The sequence below is a fragment of the Dermacentor silvarum genome, chromosome 8 (assembly GCF_013339745.2).
Source record: "Dermacentor silvarum isolate Dsil-2018 chromosome 8, BIME_Dsil_1.4, whole genome shotgun sequence".
Lineage (NCBI taxonomy): Eukaryota > Metazoa > Arthropoda > Arachnida > Ixodida > Ixodidae > Dermacentor > Dermacentor silvarum.
Window position 1 is genome coordinate 158,231,564 of NC_051161.1, and position 15,375 is coordinate 158,246,938.

The window sequence follows — 15,375 nt, forward strand, 5'->3', positions numbered from 1 at the left end:
AGCCCGCTTGATGACTTTCCGGTGGATGACCTGCAATTGGTCATCATCGTGTTTGCGCAGGTGCAAGTAGGGGGTCGAGTAGAGGATTCTACTCGTTACGAAAGCATGGGCAAGCCGCAATGTATCCTTGCTTCGTAATCCGCCCCGCTTGTTGGAAACCCGGCGGACCATGCGGCCGACCTGGTCTCTCCCCCCTTGCGAGGTTTGGCCAGGGTGGTGTCGGCCTGGCGTTGGTGGTGTATGAAGAGGCCAAGGACGCGGATCTCCTTGGCCTCCCATATCGGTCCCGAGGGGAGAATTATGCGTAGCTGAGTTGTGTCCCGAGGGGGGGACGTAGGTGCACAAATTCAGATTTAGCAGGGGCGCACTGGAGTTCGCAGTATGTTGCGTAGTCGTCGACTACGGTTGTTGCTGCTTGCAGGCAGGACTCCATGTGGCCCAGGTTACCTTGCGTGGCCCAGATTGTGATATCATCCGCGTAAAGAGCGTGATGAATACCAGGCAGAGAAGCCAATTTGGAGGGAAGATGAAGCATGGCTAAATTGAAGAGGAGGGGAGACAGGACCGCGCCTTGAGGTGTTCCCCTCGATACGATTATGTATGGTCCGTGTTCCGCATCTTGTATGCGTATGTAGGCTTGGCGTCCTGTAAGAAATTGCCTTATGTAATTGAATGTTTTGTGGCCACAGTTGGTGTAACTGAGGTGGTCTAGGATTACTTCGTGCTTGACGTTGTCGAATGCGCCTTTAAGATCCAAGGCCAGGACCACCTTGTCATTGTGGGGACATTCGACAGGATCTAAGACGTTATGGTGGAGCTGCAGAAGTATATCCTGTGCTGACTTTTGAGGGCGGAAACCGAACATGGTGTACGCGAAAATGTGCTGTGTTTCGAGAAAGTCGGATAGTCTGTCTCGCACCATCGTCTCCATCAACTTGCCGACACAAGACGTGAGGGAGATGGGGCGAAGGTTCTCCACATCAATAGGTTTGCCGGGCTTCGGGATGAAGGTCACGAGAGCCGACTTCCAGTCGAGAGGGAGAGGAGTCTCACCGTCCCAAATGTTATTGATGTATTTGAGGAGCGCGGCGTAGGCTTTGTCGGGAAGGTTAGCCAAGAGTTTGACCGTAACCTTGTCGCGCCCGGGTGCAGTACCACGCTTCATCTTGCTTAAGGCCGCCCGGAGGTCATGTAGCTGGAACGGGGTGTGCAGCTCCGTGTTCTCTTTGCCTGCATACGAGTACGCGGCCGTCCGGGGGTCCTTTGTGGTGCACAGGCATCGATCCCTGAGCGTATGCGCTAGCTGTGTTGTCGTTCCTGTAAAGTTGAGCATGACCCTAAGTAAGTGGCGTTGGGTTTCCGTGCGTGTTTGTGTTGGATCGATGAGAGCGCAGAACAGGCGCCACGTGTTGCGGCAAGACATCTGGCGCGCAGCCGCGTTGCACCGGTCCCCCCAGTTAGTGTCGGCTAGCTGAGCGGCATATTCCGCGGACTGCTGTGTGAGTTCGAGGATGCGCTTCTTGAGGCGTCTGTTATGTTTCTGTTTTCTCCATCGTTTGGTGAGGCTGCGGCGGGCCTCCCAAAGATGAAGGAGGTTATTGTCCACGTCCATTTGTGTGTCCGTGAGCTGTATCTGCTTTTCATGTTGTCTGAGTGTCGACGTGAGCGATTTGGACCAGGCGTCGTAGCCCGACTGGAGGGGGTCTACGATAGGTAGAGAGGTGCGGAAAGTCGTCCAGTCCGGCACACGAGCTTGTGTTAGTGAGCGTTTCAGAGGACGCATGTGTTGATTATACAGTGATCACTACCGAGAGTGTCCTCTGTATTCAGCCTGTCGGCATGGCGTATGTTGCGTGTAATGGTGAGGTCCGGGCAAGTGTCTCGTTGAATCGAATTGCCTACACGTGTTGGGTTGGCGGGGTCAGTGTGGAGGGTGAGTCCAAGTGTGAAAAGAAGTTCCGCAAGCTTCGTCCCACGCGTGTCCTCCCGGGGGTACCCCCAGAGCCTGCTCGGGGCGTTGAAATCGCCGACGATCAGGAGGGGATCCCTTCCCGCTACCTGCATGGCTTGCGTGAAAATTTCGCTGAACGTAACGCTCTTAAGTTTCGGGGGGCAGTAAATGTTCAGAATGTGTACAGGTGAGTCAGACCGCTTTAGAGGCAGCACCGACACCATCGTGTACGAGAAAAGCGGTGTTGTGGGGAGTGTGACCTCCTGCGCAGTATATTGCTTGTGAACAAGTATACACGTCTGCGGGTTGTGTTGAAATGTAGTGTAGTTGGTGAGTTTTACGCCGGCGCCGGTTCCTGAAGGGCAACCACGGCGACGAGGAACTCAAGGGTCTCAAGGTAGAGGCGGAGATGAGCCCGCTTCTTGCGGTCCTTGAGACCACTGCAGTTCCACTGTGTTAGTGTAAGCGGCTGAGTTGCTCTGGCTCGCGGCTGAGTTGCTCTGGCCATGGTCGGAGACGGAGGGTGGGGTTACGTTAACACTTCCCAGTCCGCTAGTGCCCGGCGCAGACGTGCAGGAGTCTTCCGAAAAGTCAGAGTGATCGGGAATGACCCTGTTAAATTTTGAGGGGCGGTTATCATCTCTGATGGGCCCTACGCGCTTAAGGTCGCGCGGATTTTCTTGTATCCATTTTTGGATAATGCGAGTTATGGCTAGCGTCACCTGTGTGATAACACTGTCCATCTGACGCGCGATGGTGTCGTGTATAATTTTGGGGAGGCCAGCCAATTGTGTTTCAATCGCGGTCACCTGGGTCTCCAGGGCCCCGACGCGACTCTCTATAGGAGTAGGAAGCTCCCTGTCTGTTATGTTTTCTTCCTCAACGCTTGAGGAGAGCGGAGTACCGAATTGGGTTCTGAGCGAGTTTAGCTCGCTGGCTAGTTTTTCATTTTGAGCTCGCAAGAGGGCGAGCTCACGCCTGAGTTCCTGCGTCTCGGCAATGCTGGTGGGGGAGGAGGGGGAGGAGAGGAGGCGACCCTTGCCCAGCTGCCTACCTTAGGTTGGTTGCGGGCGGCGCCGCCAGATGGAGCGCTGAGAGCTGGGAACTTAGGGTGCCTCGATGCCAGCGCCGCCGTTCGCGGCGCTGGGCATCGAGGCACCCTATGGGAACTCGCCTCTCCAGGTAGGGGCGTTGTTGCTGCTGTCTTGTCAGGGGGTGACGTCACGCCACGGCTTGCCGTCTCCTGGTTGACTTGCAGCCGCCCGGTGGCGTGACTCTCCCGTGTCGCGCCGGGATTGGCTCCCTTGGGTGGCGTGATTGGCGCCTTGCCAGCTGGCTGGCGCCTCGATGTTTCGGGGGGGCCCCAATGTCCTGAGCCCTCGCTGCTGAAGCCTGATGAATTTCCCGGTGCATTCGCGGGGGCCGGTGAGGTGCGGGCCCTCGTAGACTATGCACATTGGATTGCATTCGTGGGGGGCCATCCCCTCAGTACCAGCCCCCACGTTTTGGCCACAGCGGCCACATCTTTCGTTGACCGGGTTGGGACAGTTGTCCGCCCGGTGCCCCAGTGTGCCGCAACGGTAGCACGCTGGCACTGTCTTCTGGTACTCCCTGACGGGAGTCAGTTCTGCGTTGTAGTGGACGTAACGTGGAACGTTTCGTCCCTCGAAAGTCAGCACAGTCACATTGGAGTTTCCCTGCTTGCGCACGTGTACTAGTTCACCACCGCGCCACTGCACACTATGTTTCAGGGACTCACTGGTTTCGAGGTTATGCACAGAAATCACTCCGCGACATACGTCACCGGTGAGCTTGAGGTGTCCGTGAAGCGGGAGCGGTCCTTTGCTGGTGTTAAGTTGAAAATCCGTTAGCAGCTTCTGAACTACCTCGGGATTCTGCGTGCCACAGATGATAATGTTTTGTTCCCAATTGGGAGAAATTGTGATGGCGTTCATGTGCTGCCTACCGATGAGTTGGGAAATGGCAGTGCCGACCTCACCTTGCTGAAAGGTTGTCTTGAGGGCGACCGTAGTGCGCGGCTTGAGCACGATCACGTAGTCGTCGGGATTCATCCTGACCGTTGGCTTTGGCGTCCACTTGGAGACTGGTGAAGAAGTCTTCCGTGGAGCTTTAGAAGACGACGACGGAGCGCGAGCGTCTCCCTTGGCTGAATTGTTGAGAGGAGTCTTGGACGTGGCTGCTCCTCGTGCGTTCTGCCGGCGGCGACGCCGGCTCTCGAAGACTTGAAAAATGACGGCTTGCTCTGCCGAAATGTTGGGTGGGCTATCCTCTGGTTGGTTTGCAGGGATATACGACCACGACAGAGTCGTGGGGTCGTAGCCGCGTTGTACAAGCAGCGCCATGTTGAGAGGTTGGCCGGCGGGCGTCTCCGCAGCCAGCGGTGGGGGAGCTGGAGCCGTTAGGTCCAGCTCGGCCGCTACGTGGTGCTGCGAAAAGTTGCTCTAAATGGCCGAGAATTGGGCGTACCTGGGTAAGATCGGTCTCCCCAGAATCCTGGTGACTTCCCAGATGCAGCCGTGCAGGTTTCGTAGGGGTTACGCCTAGATTTCCGCGGTTCCAGCCGAAAATCGACGGAGCCGATGCGCCTCGCGTCCGATAACTCGGCGTTCCCCGCGCGTCCTCCGAGGGCTTGCGAAGCTCGCGCCTGAACTAAGCATCCGCGCCACCAACCTCAGGTAGAGAACGCTTCCAGCGTTTTGCAGCCGCTTCCCGCGCTCGCGCCGCCTCTGGGTCCGCTTGCCGGCGCCGCGCTTGACCCGAGCATCGGCGCCACCAACCTCAGGTAGAGAACGCTTCCGGCGTTTTGCTGCAGCTTCCCGCGCTCTCGCATGTACGGGGGGGGGGGGGGGGATTCACGGTTGCCCGAATGATCCCCCGGTGCTTCGCCCACGCTTCATCATTCACTTCGTGGATATGCGATGATTTTTTTTTCTCTTCTGACGTGTCGGGGTTGGCCTGTCTGAACAGGCAAGTGATCTCTTCAGCGATAATCGCGGTTCTTATAGCGCAGATCTTAGGCGCCCGTTCCTGCGTTGAGCGTCGGCGCTCTTCGTCCTACCTCGGCGTAACCGAGCGAACAAGCACAGCGACAAATATAAAAAACACAGGCCTGCGTGGCCCACGTAGCACAGTCACAGCGTAAGCTGGTTGAGCGGCGCAAAAGTAGCTCCAATTTCGGCACCACGCACAACAGGATCTTTCATGGGCCTGAGCATGGTGCCACGTCTAGCGCTAGGCTAGACGCCTCCGGAGCTATTGGGGAGGTCAACCGGGGACGGCTTGTCGATAATTTCCTGGTCATTGGTGACGTTCGACCGTGCCTTAATCGTGGTGAGCCTTCGTAGAGGCGTCTTTGCAGGCGGTCCTTCGGCGACCGTGGTGGTGGCCTTAGGACCATGTTCTGTGACTTCCGCACCCACAGGCCTCTTGACAGCGCTGCCAGTGTGTGTAGACTAAAGCCCCTGAGAAAAGAAAAAAAATTACTCCATCTCCCGCTAAAGGGAACCACGTGTGGATGCGAAGCAGCGGGGAGATGGTTAGCTAGAGCGGACGAGCCCGGAGTTCAGGGTCCGCTTGCCGCCGTTCATGTTTCCTTTCGTCTTCGCGAGCCGGAAGTTCGGGATCGCCACGTCGCCGCTCCCGTTACGCGGCAGCGGCCCGAGCGCTCATCGCGGTGCTGCACAGAAGAGAGAATGAGGCGCGCACGCTCCGTCATTTTCATACCGTGGAACTACCGTGGCGCCCCCAGCGGAGTATGCAGTTGTCGCACCACCTGTCGCGCGAGCTGCTCCGTATCCTAGAGGAGAGAAAGGGGGAGCGGTGGAGAAGAGAGAGGAGGAGGGGACGCGCATGCGCTGCGGGGGTGTCGCACGAGGGTGCCTCTCCGTAGAGTAGGCGATTCCTAGAGGAGAGAAAGGGGGACGCGTAGGAGAGGAGAGAGAGGGGAGGGGACGCGCATGTGCTGTGGAGGTGTGGGACGCCGCGGAAGGGACGGACAAAGCCCCCACCATAAGCTGCTTCGCATCTAAAACAACTACTCACGCGCGACCCTTCGCCTCTGCCTCCTCTCCTAGCAGCTGCAGCAGCGCTTCTATGGTGTGTACAAGGAAACTACGGATGCGAGAGCCACGTGCACGGCCGGGTTCGACTCGCGTGCGCTCGCTGCGTCTTCAGCGTCCATCGTCCCAGGGCTTCGCCGCCGTTGTCCCGGCGCGCCTGCTGCGTTGCACGCGCGACTGGTGGCAAATTTTTTTTCGCTTCCATTAAGTCCTCCACTACATGATGTTCTCCTCTCTCGAAAAGTTCCGCTGTCATCAAGGAGGTTGACTGTCGCGGTCGGTGCTACCGGAGGGTACATTCTGTCACGAGATTGTCTCTTGTCTTCGCAGACCGGCGCAGTGGCAGCGCCTTCTGGGCCCGCCGGATCGCTTGAACCCTTGGCTGCGTCCTCCACTTCGGTCACATCCATCATATGCACGATAGTCTCCGTGTTCTGAGCTGATCCATTCACACGGGACGTGTTTGACGTGTTCGAACCATCGTCATTGGGAGCAGCGAGACACCCTCCCTTCTCTGCGGTTGTGACTCGTTCCTTGGCAGCGCATACACTTCAGCGGCCGCCCTGGGGCCACCACCAGGTGAGCTTTCCAGCGACTTGAATCTGATGCGCCAGGTCTTGCATTTTTATTTCGTTCTTCAATTTAGGCAGCACCGTCCGGGTCGTGGAATCCTTCTCATTGACGCATTCCACGCGCTAGTGTTGCAGCGACACGTACGTCTACCTTTAGAACGCCGCAAACGCTTACCGCACGCCGTGGTCAGCCAATCCGGGCAACAACCGATGAAGACGCAGACGCAACCTTAGCTGCTGCTTCTGTTGGACGATGATGAGGCAGCGCGCCGGCCTCTGACTTCAAGCTCCTTGAGGGCGGACAGCTTCCTGGTTGCATCTAGCCAACACATCGTTGGTTTGGTATGCCCTCAGCGCCACGTCAATTCCATGAGCATACTTGCCCATATCTAGTACATCGCGAAAATCTTCCTTCCTTCCTAAAGGGCCAAGCCCACACGTCACCGTGTAAAAACACCGTGTTCAGCACTATAAGTCCGGTAGGCAAAAGCAGCAGAATAAGCAGGGAGCCCCCCGTCGTTGGTAGCAATAAAACTACGCGGCAGGGATTTGGGGGGGGGGGGGGGGGGGGGGGGTACTGAATCCGCTCTGAAGAGCCCGACATACCGTGTATGCTAACGTCGGTGGCTGAAGTGGCTATACATGATAGGTTTCCAAGAACTACCTTATGAGTACTTATAGTCATAATATTTAGGAGCACAGGTTCTACAGGTGCGCATCTTTGCATGTTGATAACTAAACAAAATGACGAATCTATATTATTATAACGTACAATGTGCACGTATATGCACTAAAATGCAGATGCAGAGTGCACCGCCCAAGCGCACCCCGTGTCGATCTAGAAGCCAAATATTCGAGTGGTAACGAGACATAAAGTGGCCATCGGTGGATTTATTACAAGGCACGATAGCATCTCCGTACACCTACTTGTATAAAATGCTGTGTCTTCCAGCTTGCCTTGGTTCTAATTCTATGAGCTTGCTGTCTGTCTTGTGGAGATTTTGTTCTTCTGATTAATTGACTCACACACTATCAACATAGTATTCTCACAGAACAATACGTGAGACTGTGAGCTCGGTGCTTGTGGTCGCGGCAGTATGTGCAACTACAAATGAGAACGTACTTGAAATCAGACGTTGAATCTCAGTATAACCCGATGGTGGAAGCTCTCTGCGACGCGGTATATGGGGAACATCTCCGTAGCGCCAACATAGCTTGCGCCAGTTACGCGTACTTATTTTCGAAGCATCAAGCGGCCGCGCATTAAGGAGTACGCATGACCGCCTTAGCTTGCTTCGTGTTTCGAAACCGCTGCGACCACTCCTTGAGCGACGAATTCGTGTAACCAAAGGTTTTATTCTGGAAACTCTTAAATTGCAAGATTTTGTGAAATTACGCAATGGCAACGTTTTGATGCAGTCAGACAGGCCTTGGCAGTCCACTGGACCAATCAGAGCTGCCAAAATGGCGAGTTTCACAATATCGGGAAATTTAGCAATGTCCAGAATAGCACCCTAGTTTCTACCTTCACCATACTGCAAAATAAATACAAGTGCTGTGTCGAATGATGATTCATTGATTGATAGATATTAGCATTCAAAAGACACATTATGGCGCTCGTAGACAGCGTAGTGAATAACTTGGAATTGTTTTCGCTAAATCTGATTTCTTTTACACATGCACTAAAGGCTCGGTACGGAAGCATCTTCGAAACCCTTTCCTCGTAGGAAGCAGCCGCCAAGTCACAGATTTCACCTTTGGACGTTGCACTAAGAAACGTCAATCCAAAGTTTGTGCAGCATGAGTCCTGCTGATTGTTGCTTCGTGGCGCAAAAGATACTAAGCCGTGCTTGAATTCTGCCGTTATATATCAAGCAGCCTGTAAATGATGCGCCTGAGCAGTGACGCAAAACCGACAGCATAGCGTTTACCCATGTGCGGCAATGGGTCATTGGTCTCGTTTCCAACCCTCTGGTAAACTACGAACGCATATCACTGACATAGTACTTCACGTGAAGGGCGTGCACCGGATTTCTTCATAGGTGGCATAGTCAATGAACGTGGTTTTTAATGCCGAGCTCGTCCTCAGAGTGACGATAAATTGACCAATAGTACCCACAATTGAAAACTGAATTGAAAGAGCATATTACAAGAAAGTGAAGGACAGAGCCCTGGAACAGAGCCGAGAACGCGGTAAATGTGGGGCACTTAATGTCACCCAAGCATTATTTCAAGACTCGAAAGAATATTCAGAGATAGATAAATATATATCCTGTCTAACTCTGTGGATTTCGTCGGACTGCCTAAAGAAATCGACAACGAACACACTCAAGGCGTTAAGGCACTCCGCACGTTGTAGTAGGCACAGTAGGCAAGCGCGTGAAAGCAAATTGTCGGGCGGCATTCACGCATCAGCGAGGCACACTTGCATACACGCAATAGAACATTTTTCACCCTTAGCTGGCTTGTTGAATGGCTAACACTCTTACCCTTGTGACTATATAAAAGAAAATTCGCCACATGACAGCGTTCTTAATCTACGCTTGCGACGAGAGAAGACGTTGAAAGCGGTGTGATTCTGACCAACTGGTCGGCACCAAAATATTTCACACGACCAATAGACAGCGCTAGCTAACAAAATTTATTTCACAGTTTTTATTTAATTCATGTTATTTTCCCCAAAGCGCGGCCAAAAAAAGAAAGACACGTGTATGTCGGTCCCCGGCAAATACTGAACATTTACACTGAGCAAACCTTCAATATTTTCCTATTCCGCATTTTTTTTATTCAAACACATGTAAACACAGAAACGTGCTCATGAAACAGCTGTTGGGCTTATTTGAATGAAACTTCTTGTACTTGAGAAAAAAAAAGTCCAATTATAGCAACATTTAGGAATAGAAATCTGAGTCAGCCCTTAAAACTTTTTTAGACAGGTTGTGGAAAACTTATGTCTCAAGAAAATTGAAATACGAATTTACACTTGCGTACCTGAGCAATATAGTCAAAATAGATATCGTTGCCGTAACAACAGCAATCGCACAAATTCGCTGTATGAATTTGTAACCTACGTGAAATCATTTCAATGTTTATGATTCTCTGCAAACTTCTATTCGGAAATTAGTGGCATATTTCAAGGATCTGTATAATAAATACACCCTGCAATTTTACACACCTTTTATGTCCTAACAGGAGCGGTTTACAGAATTGTGTTATCATTTATTCCTGACGATGAGCAAAACGTCAGCTAGGTGAAAGCAGGAGCCAACGTTTCGACAAGTGGACTTGTCCTTTTCAAGGCAACATGTGCTCTCCTCGGTGCAGTACGGTTATTTTAAAGGGGAGAGAGGATAAGGCGGTGGGCGATGTAGCGACCGAGGTTGTATTAGTGGCGAGTGTGTAGAATTGAAAAGAAAGGTGTGCTGCTCAACGTTGAAAAGTTCCACATTGTAGAAATTGTGATGGAAAAAGTTAGCTTTTTAACCGATGCTGCGATCTCGAAGCATTTGATGTCAAGTGGGCATTGTCGAATACATGCAAGCACTAGCGATCACTGTGGAATGTACGGTATGCCCAAATAGCGGACGTACTTGGCAGGTGAGATCAGAATGGACGGCCGAAAATGGTGCTCTCAGCTATTGATGTGCTTTGAAGGTGAAGGCTAGGTCACACTGGGACACTCGGCGTCTGGGGAGCCGAATGCCCATCCTTCGCACCACCGAGTTGGTGCCAGCTCTCTAAACGCCGCGAAAATATAGAGAGCGCTCGATGTTTTACTACTGACCGTGATCTGCTAAGTATGCACAAACACATACCCCCGCAAAGTTTACCTCCTGGCGTTTTTTCACCGTTTTTTACTCTTGAGCCGAGTGATCGCGCGTTTATTTTTCTCGTAAGTTTGTCTTTCGCTGTACGCTTAACGTTTAACGGGGCACTGGACCAGAACCAGGTAACTTCTCACAGCCTCTGTTTGCATCTGGGTTCTGGCGGCGGACTGCTGCGAGATGCCGAGCGCGAACGCTGTCAGCGCGATTTGCAGAGAGCCGCGAGGGCTTGACTAACTTGCTCGCTCGCGCTCTGATTGGACCGCGGATTCCGGAAGCAGCGGCGGCAGAAAATGGTCGGGAACCAATAGGCGGCGGAGAATTCGCCAATGCAGAATGTGATTCCGCGCTCCTCTAGACGCTCAATTTATCAGGTTGAACGAGCCTTGAACGTTTTTTGCCTTTCTTGGTACAAATTCGCCCAGTAAAGCGTTACATTTTGAACGCCAATGCTTTTGCTGTGCTTTGCTTTTCCACCTCCACTACACAGCCGCGACAATGTGCGATACTACACGTGATGTTGTATTGCATATGTCTTTTTGTTACCTCTTTTCACGTGACCAAACATCTGTGTTTTCCGGTTCCCAGGGTTGCTAACAGTTGCGCTGCTTCCCAATAAGCTGGAATTGCAGCGAACTCCTGCACTATTGGGAAGCTGCACGGCAAATTATCCACTGTCACCTGGCGTCTGACTGCGCGGCGTCGCTGTCACTTTTCTTTTCGAGTGCTGCCGCTCCCGAGATCTGCGTGGATCCCAGGTCCTCGGGGATGTCGAGCTCTTCCCCTGGCTTCACGAAGCTTGCAGGCGCATCCTTCTGCCATGCAGAAGTCGGCACAGGATTAGCCCTGAATCAAAAACAAGTATACGATTAAAAAAACAAAATTTCTAGTATAATACATACAGACGAAACACATGCTGAATATTGCCCGAGCATTTAGTATTAACCTCAGAAAACACGTGTTCCTCGGGCATTGTGTCTCAATGCTATTTATCTGCTTCGTCCGAGAAAGCCTTTTATTTTTCGCGTTTGTCAAGGCACCGCGAGCCCAAGCTCTCACATTAGGTTCCTGTGACATTCAATGATTTGCAGGAAGATTTATATTCACTTACAACAAAAGGAACACTAAAATAATTGATAATTGTTTTGTTTTACGTAACGACGAAATGACCAGACTTAATATCAAATCCCCAACAATAGATAAGCTTGGCGAACATTGTGTTTTCTTCTCCTTCGTTATTTTTACTGAGGGAAAAAGTGTCATTTCCAGCTGGCTGTTAGCATCAGCGTGCTTGGTATTTGTCTTGGGTATAAAAACACACTATCCGGCTTCTAACGAACCATTGTTGAAAGTAGAGTTTCGTGTGTGCCTTGACTATTGCCGCTTTTGTCTCAAATTTTCGCACGAAGAATGATAAACTACACTCGTTCTTCGTTATCCGGTTCACAGCTCAAGCACGCTCCTATTCTACCACGTGGACGTCACAAATATATTTTGACACGTCTTTGTGAATACTCCCCGCAAAACGCTTGCGTGCAATAACCTGCTTACTTTCTACTCATTGCGTATCGCTGTAAATGTGTAGGCTAACTTGGTTTGCCAGACAGAAAAGCTGGCCTTTATTGGTGCACTATAGCTGGTGACCACACTTGTTGTATTTTCCTGTTCGTTTTAAATGTTCCCCCTTTTCTATCTAGAGGTACAGTGACTCCGCAAATATTTCATATAGAGGAGAATAGCTTTTCTGTTAGAACGGTTAATTTGTATTTACTGCCAAACAACCAAATACGTTCTTCAATCTTTGTCACGTTGTGAAGTTTCCTTGCCCAAAGAGACAGGCATTTCTAGTAGGCTTCGTCATTTGAGAACCAAATAAACTGAAACAAGGTTCACAGACAACACCTCTAAAAAACAGGATACTCGAATCCCACTGCGTGATAAACCTATCATGGTTGTTTGAAAGCCCAGCTCTTAGGCGCCCGTGCCTGTGGCGAGCGTCGGCGTAACAGAGCGAACTAGCACAGCGAAAGATGGAAGAGCAAACGCGTAGCGCAGAGGGCTATGAACGACGCAAAGGGGAAAGAGAGGAGGAGGGTGCTGCGGAACCTTGAGGCGGAAAACGGAGAAGCAGGGTATGTCGAAAGTGTGAGCAGAAAACTTAGCGCCCTTCCACTCTGTGAGAGGGACGACCAGCGAAGCTGTTCTGTGTTCTTCTACAATGACGAACTTCTATATATATATATATATATATATATGCAATTAAAGCATCACGACAAAGCCACCCTAATCCACCTTAATGCACCAGAATACACCTTACTTAACCTTTAATCCACCTTAATCTTCTTTCAGCCACTTTAGTCAACCTTAATCCACCCTAGTTCTTTTTAATCTACCTTAATCCTCCTAAATCCACCTTAGTCGACTTTAATCCAACTTAATGACCCTAATCCACCTTAATCAACCCTAATCGTCCTTAATACACATTAATCGACCTTAGTCAAACTTAATCCACCTTAATGCACCTTGATTTACTTCATCTACCTTAATTGGTAGATTGGTGGGTATATTCTAACGTAATGGTCATCCGTCACTGGTTTTGACTGTGGATTCAATTTTGTCGACGCGACTTTTTTCTGCACACCCTGTCAACGCACCCACTTTTGGCCAAAACCTAGCCATATCGGCCCTTTTCGCGGAGCAGTGAGGTCTAGAGAAACGAGATGGCGATTTCGGCGGCGCGCCGCACGTGGCCTTCGCGATAGCGCACGATATACGAAACCATTACCGCTTCTACCTTGCTTCTGTGCGATCAGCTGTCGGAAATGCAACTGAGTTTTCGCTAACACACAGTACTCTAATCATGCTGGATTGAATCATGTGGATTGAAGACGTGTGTTGTAGTTGGCTGCAAAAATAGTGACAGGCACATTAAGGAATGAAATGAATCTATGTGCACAAGTTCGTGGACCGCTGCGGCAGCTGCCCGTACGTGTTTCCGGCACTTCGAGATGTATGGCTTTCCTCGAGGATACAGAAATTTTCTCATCCGCCAGCGTTGTACCGGTAACCTTCGAAGAAAGGGCTCCAGTGCCGCAACGTCGGCAAGAATGAGTACTGCTCGTTAAACAATGGCAAAGGGAGTGGCGCTGCTTCCTTTCATAGTAAGTTTCGCGCGCAGTATTTACACATATCTACCCCGACTGGCACGGCAGCTTACGCCCACTCTATCGCCAACGTGTCAAGAATAAATGAATGGATACACACATCAATATATGCGCACTACGCACAATAAATGACGGACAACTCTGATAGTGCGCGAATTGTCGAAGCTGAATGTTTCGTGACGGTCCACAAGAGTAAGCGAGTTACTAGCTAAGATACATCTTTGCTGCAAGGTATTAAAATGTACAAAACAGCTACGTTTTAAGGCTTGTGCGCAACAAGAACAATCGATCGGAACTGGGCACACACGCGAGCGATTAAGCAGAATATAGTCAAATAGTGACCGCACCGAGTCACAAACGTGATAAGCCGCTGCTTCAAAATATTTGCCAAAAAACTAACGAAGAGTAAAGCACACTAATCCTGATTGAATTCATGAGCCGAAAGTTGGGATAGCTTGGAATATATATTTAGGCCTTTTTTTAGAACAACGTATGCTATATTACCACCAGTATACGCTGCTAGCGCCGTTTGGACGACATAGCTTAATCAGCTCAGAAAGCGATTTTGCGTGTTATCGGCCGCTGTGGCCAAAGCTTCGTGTCGTCCACCCAGTCACCGTCTACTATATGTCCCGAAACAAGGGTTTGCTAAGCCGCACCGGCGTCATACACATCCATAGTAAACGCGGAGGCAACGGAGGTAGTTGAGGCAAGCAATGGTCACGCCACCACGTGATCAAATATGGCAGCGCCCACGGGATCACCGCGAAAAGGGTCAATACAGCTGCGCTGTAAAAAGCGTAGTGCCGCGACAATAGTAAAGAGATGGCGCCAGAGTAGCGAACGTCGTCACGGAGATCTGTCTGCGGCATCTGCTGTGAATCGCGTCCACGCATCAGCCACGCCCTGGCTCTCGCGATCTCAAGAGTAGCGAGGCAGTCATGCCACCTTTCGCTCCGTTTGCAACGTGCCGCAAAAGATAGATTGACCGCGCCAGCCAATGTATCGCGAAATCAAAACACTTACAGGGCTGTGCTCAAATTTCGCATTAGGGAGTATCGTAACCGTTGGTGAATTTTTTTACGGGAAAGTTTATTAGTGCAATTCGAGAAAAAATTAACAGTGGCTTAGCTATACGCTATGCCAGGATATACGTAGCGTGAGCTAAGCATATCAAGTCTTTTATGTGCCACAGTCTTACACACACGTCACACGCATATCCAAACGGATTGTTTACGAAGTCCGTCTCGAAGGTCCGAGTCGCACTGGCGCTTTGGCTAAGTTTCACCCTATATAGTCAGCCGACCGACGAGCCTTGACGTCATCGACGGCGTCTTGTTGTTTCTGCTTCCTGGCGACGCCGCTTTGCTAGACGTTCCGCCCTTTGCTCCGGTGTCTCCGCAGCACGTTTAGCCTTCTTCTGTTCGTTCTTAATACGCTCAACAGCTAATTTCCAGGCAACTACTTCGGGATCCGGTGAGTTAAGCTTTTCCGCTCTTCTGCGCCGCTGAGCATCAATTTCGCTCTCCTTCTCCATGGCTATACCACACTGGCAAACGCCCCGCTATATGTATACCCCCACTGACACATCTGCGCATGCGCACAGTTAGGCGCTATCTAGCGCCTCCGCCGCAGCGCCAGACTTGGCTACTGCGCAACGGAGGCACACAACTCTGCACGCGCCGGAGCCAGTGGACCTGCCGCGGCTATGACGTCACTCCTCTGGAATGCGCGGACCGGCGAGGCGCGCACGGCGGCGGCGGCTCCGGCGCGCCAGCTGTGCAC

The 15,375-nt window shown here is 51.4% G+C and overlaps 1 protein-coding gene across 1 annotated transcript in view; it reads right to left on the reverse strand.

Moving 5' to 3' along the window:
• Nucleotides 1–11,103: 11,103 nt before the first annotated feature.
• Nucleotides 11,104–15,375, reverse strand: part of LOC119462528 (histone-lysine N-methyltransferase SETD1A-like) — a 37,763-nt gene continuing 33,491 nt past the window's right edge. The window contains exon 6 of the mRNA XM_037723871.2: nt 11,104–11,272. Coding sequence (XP_037579799.1) covers nt 11,104–11,272 — 169 coding nt within the window. The remainder of the gene's footprint in view (nt 11,273–15,375) is intronic.